Source organism: Rutidosis leptorrhynchoides, chromosome 10 (genome assembly GCF_046630445.1).
Source record: "Rutidosis leptorrhynchoides isolate AG116_Rl617_1_P2 chromosome 10, CSIRO_AGI_Rlap_v1, whole genome shotgun sequence".
Classification (NCBI taxonomy): Eukaryota; Viridiplantae; Streptophyta; class Magnoliopsida; order Asterales; family Asteraceae; genus Rutidosis; species Rutidosis leptorrhynchoides.
Window position 1 is genome coordinate 98,990,535 of NC_092342.1, and position 7,058 is coordinate 98,997,592.

The following is a 7,058-nucleotide window of genomic DNA, read 5'->3' on the forward strand; positions in this document are numbered from 1 at the left end:
CATAAAAGTTTTGTGGGAGCATCCCACGTTGTTGTTCACATTGGCGTTAACATTAGCATTTGCTGCCATAGCAGCAGCAATTCCTTCATTGATCAGGCGTTGCATACGCGCTTCAGTGGACTCCCTTGGAGGCATGATCTTCAAAATAGAATAACACATCCGTTAGTACCAAGAATAATACTAGTGTCATAAAGGAATAGATCAAAACACGAAAGGACTAACCATTAAGATATTAGTCAACTAACACTATGAGTAATAACATGACAGTTATGATTGTTATAGAAATAACCATCACATGCATACATATTTTATGATAACATCATACAACATACATAGCACCTAACATACATGAACATATATTACGCATAATATAACATGCCAAGAGCCACAACATCAAAAATAAAACATGATAATGATAATAGATGTCATAAAAATAACCATCCATACATAATGAAAAAAATATCCCATAACAAAATCTTAATAAAATCCTCGGCAAAACGCCGTACATAACCCAAAATGTATGTATAAAAAGGACATTAAGTCTGATGAAATAGATAATCAATATGAATAATCACATCACATTCGCTTAGAGCGGGTGTGATAAGCTGGTCCAGCATGAGTCTCAGCAGGATCCTCATACTTACGCAACTTCCCTTTCACAACATCCAACTCTTCCTTCAACACACGAACAGTGCTCTCGAGAGCCTCAAACTTAGCATTAACTTCTCGATCACGCTTACGGTTCGCATCCTCAACCCTATGCTTGAAAGTGATAAAGTTACCCATGTCGGCACGGATCTCGTCCATAACTTCATTATGTGGCAAGGTGCGCAAACAATCACTAAGGGCGTTAATACGTGTCACCTCATTATAAGCCCGGTTCATATGAGTAATGGTAGAAAAATAGTAATGAACAGGATCATCGATCTCTGGTTGATTAGCACGACGTCTAGCAGGAGACGGTGGAGCAGGAGCAGCAACAGAGTTATCGCTCGAAGTCGACATCTGCAAATAGCAAAACCGCAAACCACATACCAAAAAGATATAAAAGTTAATAATATAACTTATACGAAATGAAATACATAATAATGCTATAGCAAGAAGGTCGGGCTGTAGACTAGACTCTAATGCACCCTAATAATCACGGGTTGACCACATTAAGACCGCCTAGTTCCCTACAACCAGAGCTCTGATACCACATGTGACGACCCCGTCAAAACACTTAACGGATCCGTCAGTTGGTCCCACAGCTTGATCGGACTTAAATGAATTAAATAAACAAAGTTGCATTCTGTTATTTCAAAAGTTTTCCCAAAAAGGAAACAAACCAAAATATGTAGTTTAAAACAACCCAACATATTAATAATCCAAAAGTTGACACAAAACATTGCCAACAAACCCACAATTTAAATTATCCAAAATAGAATGCAAGCTTAAGTTTCATGAATTGTTTCAATAAAATCTGCCCAAATGCATGCAGACTCTTCTAACGACAGTGGAAGCATCAAATAACTCAAGTACCTGTGAAAACATGCAAGTAAACTGTCAACACAAAGGTTGAGTGAATTATAGGTTTAAATAAATATGTAAACTTTAGACCACAAGATTTAAAAATGTTAGAAAACATTAAACATTATTCCATTATCAATGAGCCACCTGGTAACCACTAAACCCTTTATTTACCCTTGCCAAACACAATAAAAATATACACTTGGACAGTGTATCTACAACAAATTACGAAGTACTAAACATTCCGATTATAAATTGCTAGCGCGACTAGCTCGAAATGGGGTTGTCAAACCCGATAGATCTATCCGTAGGATTCGCGTTCACCGGTAGAAACCAATGATTACAGTTACCAGACTAGGGAATATTTTTGTCCAACTCACAATGAATAATTAAATTTAACTGTTACTTGTGTCTAACCGTAAATAAAAATATGCATGTAATCACATCCCAAAAAGTATACTTTGAAAAGTATATAAAAACGGGACTATAACTCACCTTAAATAGCAACTGAAGAAATCTCACAAACAAGCGAACATCAAGTAAGGTAAAGTGATCAAGAAAGATCACAACGCCGACCTATAAATAAAGCAGGTCGAAATAAATAACTAACTTAGGCCAAGTCTTAGTATGATAGCTATTGTACATGTTGCAACTAGGCATAGAACATTACTCAGCAAGCATCGGTTTGATTGGAACAGCATAAGGACCCACACTTACTATTTTTAGAAAGTTTCTATTTTTAGCAGGTTTCCATTTTTGGAAAGTTTTCTATTTTAGGAAAGTTTCTATTTTTGGAAAGTTTCTATTTTTGGAAAGTTTCCAAATTTAGAAAGTTCTATTTTTAGAAAGTTTTGAAGTTAGGAAAGTTTCCTTATTTAGAAAGTCAACAGAAGTCAACTGAAAGTCAAAGTCAACCGAAAGTCAACTCAAAAGTCAACTTTGGTCAAACATAGTCAACATTAATTTTAAAAGTGTAAGTTATAATAATAACATAGGTTATAATGTTATTTAAAGTCAAAAGTGTATAATAATGTCTTAACATAAGTTTAATTAAATAAAATGAATTATTAAAGTTAATATAAGTTGAAATGTTATAATTAGTATAACATAAGTATTTAATTAATTAATTAAATATTAATCATAATATAAATATTATTAATTTATAATAAATTTTAAATCATATCATAAATATTATTAATTAATAATGAATTATTAATCATATCATAAGTTTCTAATTAAAATTATTAAATCATAAGTATTTAATAATTAAATCATAATTAAATAATAATTAAGTCTTATAATAATTAAATAATTATTTAATATTTATTATAAGTCTTTTAATAATTTCTCAAAAAAAAATTTAATACTTATCATAAGTATTTTCCTTTAATAATAAAAGTATTATTAATCATAAGTTTAATTAAAATGTTAATTAAATCATAATTAATAATTAAATGATATAATAAATATTTATATCATAAGTTTTAAATAATAATAATTACTTCTTTTATCATAAGTAATTAATTAATAATGAAATCCATTAATTTTAACATAAGTTTAATCATTAACCATAAGTTTTAAGTTTAAAAGTTTATCGGGTCGTATCTTGAGCCCCGGATGTCGGTTTCGGGCAAGCCACATATGCAACTTCACCTACTCAAACCACCCGACACAATTATGAACTCAAGAACACTCCAAGAACAGTCCCTAGGTCGTGGATATCAGCCATGACAACATTTGGGAAATCAATTTTACTCAAAACAGTAATTCGGGCACAACGGGTGAACCGTGGCTCGGATTTAGGTGACCCGAACATGAAAATTCGTCTCACCATCAGTACTAACCAAATGACACACCCTAAAGACACCAAGGATGGTCAAAAAGTCGGACCTAACCTTGTTCATGCCAAGAACACCTTTCAATCTTTAACAAAAATCAAATTAAGCATATCTAGGGCTCCGGGAATCGAAACGACATGAATCCGGAGTCTAAAATTAATATCTTGATGAGAGGAACTCATTTATGTACTTTATATTAACATTCATATCAGTTACAAAGTCAGAAAACACGAATCAAGCTGCTGTCCAAAATTTACAAACCGAAATCATATGCAAACGAGTAATTCTACGCATCCAAACAACATTACAACAACTAATATACATCATACTAATAATATAAACTCAAAATACAGAAATATAAATAAAAATGAAAAGTTCTAGGGTTAGGGTTTATACCCTAATCGAGAATCAAAGAGTGTTATCGCGTAGAGAACGAAGAGAGGAACACGTTTATGTAAACCAATTCTTGATCCAAGCTCTAAAAATAATGAAGATGATGATGATGGTTGGTGTTGGCGACGGCTCAAAGGGAGAGGGGAGGGAGGAGTTGAGAGAAAATTAGGAGAATTAGGTTTTAGGGAATAAATCTAAAAATATGAAAAATAAAATGGAAAACAAAGTGTAAAGGGGATACCCCCCCCCCTTGGCTTCGGCCGAGTTTTGCATGGGGGTGGGCCCCATGAGTCCAATTTTGTTAAAAGTTAATTTCCTTGTGGCCCGAAATCCCGAACGAAGCCCGAAACGCGAAAACACGCTTACGCGATTAAAAATCCGGAAAGATAACAAACGCGCGACGAAAAATAAATATAAATACACCTATTAATAATATGATCATAAAATATCATATTTAAAATATTTAGGATTTAAAAATCCCGAAAGCTCGACCGTTGGTTTAAAAACCGAAAAGATTCGCCGGATAGAAATCCGCGAGACGTAGAAACGTATAAATTAAAATATGAATACATATATTCACATAACACATAATAATTATTATATATATATTATTACAAATAATAATATAGGTCATAGAAATGACGTGGCACACTAACAGTTAACGGTCGTTAACTAATTAACGGAAAAGATAACGGAAAAAGTAGGGTCGTGACACGTTCTCCAATGTTCTTAAGATTAGTGTGATGATTTCGGGTAACACTAGAGCTTCGACTATTTGTTTTACTCTTCGATGGCAAAGAAATTTGCGACTGATTGGTGGTACGAACCAAGTTTCTTCTCGAGTAGCCGCAGTTTATTTCTTACTCGTACAGTGGGAGCGTGCTTAGGATGAGAAGATGGGTTTACGAAATTCATAGCTATGAGGAGGTCAGTGTACCAGCGAGAAAGCGGAAAGTTGAAAGGGTAGTAGACTTTGAAGTTGTGACTGCGTTCTCACTGGAGCCTTGATGAAGAGTCTACGAGAGCGTTTGTTAGATTTTCAAATTGCTGGGAAGGAAAATAATAGATAGACGGTGAATCTGTACAAGGGTGATCATTGACAAAAGGGTTCAGGATTGGACATGTCTAGATTGATCAATGAGGCGGTGTTTGTCTCATGGAAATTCCTATAATTGAAGAGTCGCATACTTCAATTGGTCTTCTTATGTAAGTAGATGATCTTCGTGTTAGAAGGTGGTGGCGAAAGAAACCGAGATGGCCCAAGCTAGTAACTAAGAGATTGGATTATCACTCAGCGGTATTTTTTGGTGTCGAAATACTTTATTTGCTCGTGGGGTTAACGAGTGAAATGCGGCATGATTCGGGTGTCTCATCCGGCGGTATCAAAAGGAGTTATTAATCGGCTAATTTAGTGTTATTGTAGGTTTGTTTAAACATAGTTGACGGGTGCGATAGATTTTCTGTTGAAGATCGGTGTGGGGTTTGTTCAAAGTCTCAAAGTGGGAGATTGTTGAGTATGGAGACTTGAACAAGAATTAAACTCAAAGGAAAAGTGGGACAAGAGAATGTCACTCTTGGTGACATATTGTCACCATTGGTGAAGTGATATGGTGAAACGTGAGAATTAAAGTCGAGCATTTTTGAGCTGTTGGATTCTAGCATGTCACCAATGGTAACATTATGGTCACCAGATGTGAGATTTCAACTTTCCCAGCAAGTTAAGAACGTGTGATTCCTTATTTAAGTTTCACTATAAATATAACCCCCATGTAACCTGTACAATGTGCACGAAAATAATAAAGAAAAATCTCTAGTTTGCGCCTGTGGACCAAACCCTTCTCCGTGTTTAGAGTTGTGATATAACACGTTAAATCCTTGTCCTGTTTTATTCTTTTATTTATCTTTCTTATGCTTTAATTATTTGTTTATCGTTTGTGGGTTTGGTGATTGGTTTAAATCACTTGTCTTGTTGGGTCCATAATTCCTAACAATAAATTGTTTGTAGTGATTAACGAATACATCCGCAACCTCACCGCCTTCTACGAAAATTCCATCGCTATTCATGACTGCATTGATTCTTGCACGGTTTACCTTCGCCTTAATAGCATTATGGAAATATTTAGAATAATCATCACCAACCCTTAACCATTCAACCTTTGACTTCTGTTTCAACAATCTTTCCTCATCCCACAACGCATCATTATACTCCTTTAATAGTTTAATTTCGTACTCACGTACATCAAAAGATGAAGGGGTTATGTCCAGCTGCTTTTGAACCCTTTCAAGCTCATCTTTGAGATGCATAACATAGGAATGGAGGTTTCCCTTGTTCAACAACAATTTGCGAAGAGAGTTTTTAAGCAGTCTTAGTTTTTTGACTACTCGATACATAGTATGCCCACTGATCGGCACACTCCAACCATCAGCAAAACACTTTTGGAAGTGTTCATTATCGGTAATATAATGGATAAATCGAAACATTTTCGGTTTTGAACTAATCAAATCAGGCATCTTTATCACCACATAACTATGGTCGGATATTCGATAAGGCTGGAATATTGCATACGCATTCGCATACTCCATTAAAAATGCTTCATTCACCAAGACCCGGTCTATCTTCTTCAACATACCATTCATCTCAAGGGGACTTTGATTCCAAGTATAATTCAAACATGAGTAATCAAGGTCCACCACCTGAATATCATCAATACATCCCTTGAAATCTCTTATTGCAAACGTCATTCTTGATGACCCCGAAGTGGATTCATCAACAAAGAGCGACGCATTAAAATCCCTAAGAATCTACCATGGGTGGTTTCCACAAAACCCTTATGCATTTCAAGATCCTTTCAAAGCACACGACATTGAATGTATGAATTCGAAGCATAAATAAGTGACACAAACAACTGTTTATTATCCTGCACCGTGCGCACTGAACAATGAACAACCTGATCTGACAGGGCCACGACCATAAGATTAATAATGTTAGGATACCACCCAATGATAATTCGTGTACCTTTTTGGCACATATTGCTATTCGACGTCCAATTCCACCCTGAAAAAACTCTATCACACGTACGTTGCAACTTCCTCAAAGCTACACGTGACTCCAAAACTGCATATAAACATAGGTTATTACTCACAATTACATCGTGAACCTCATTATGTTTCGGGATGACGTTTAGACCCCGTATGTTCCATGTTGGAAAACTAATCATCGAAAACAGTTTTACTAGTTGTGCTTGCACCCTAAAAAGGTTATTCAAACCAATATAATCTTCCTCTTGGTCTATTTCAATGTCACTATCTTCATCGATC

At 35.0% G+C, this 7,058-nt stretch overlaps 1 protein-coding gene across 1 annotated transcript; it reads right to left on the reverse strand.

Annotated features, from left to right (window-relative positions):
* Window positions 1-5,657: 5,657 nt before the first annotated feature.
* LOC139870480 (uncharacterized) lies at window positions 5,658-6,482 on the reverse strand. The gene has a single exon (XM_071858277.1). It carries the CDS (start codon window positions 6,480-6,482, stop codon window positions 5,658-5,660), a length of 825 nt encoding a protein of 274 aa, XP_071714378.1.
* Between the last annotated feature and the right edge of the window lie 576 nt (window positions 6,483-7,058).

Excerpts from the sequence above, each read along its gene's own strand:
- LOC139870480 (XM_071858277.1), bottom strand. The coding sequence starts at position 6,482 with ATGACGTTTGCAATAAGAGATTTCAAGGGATGTATTGATGATATTCAG.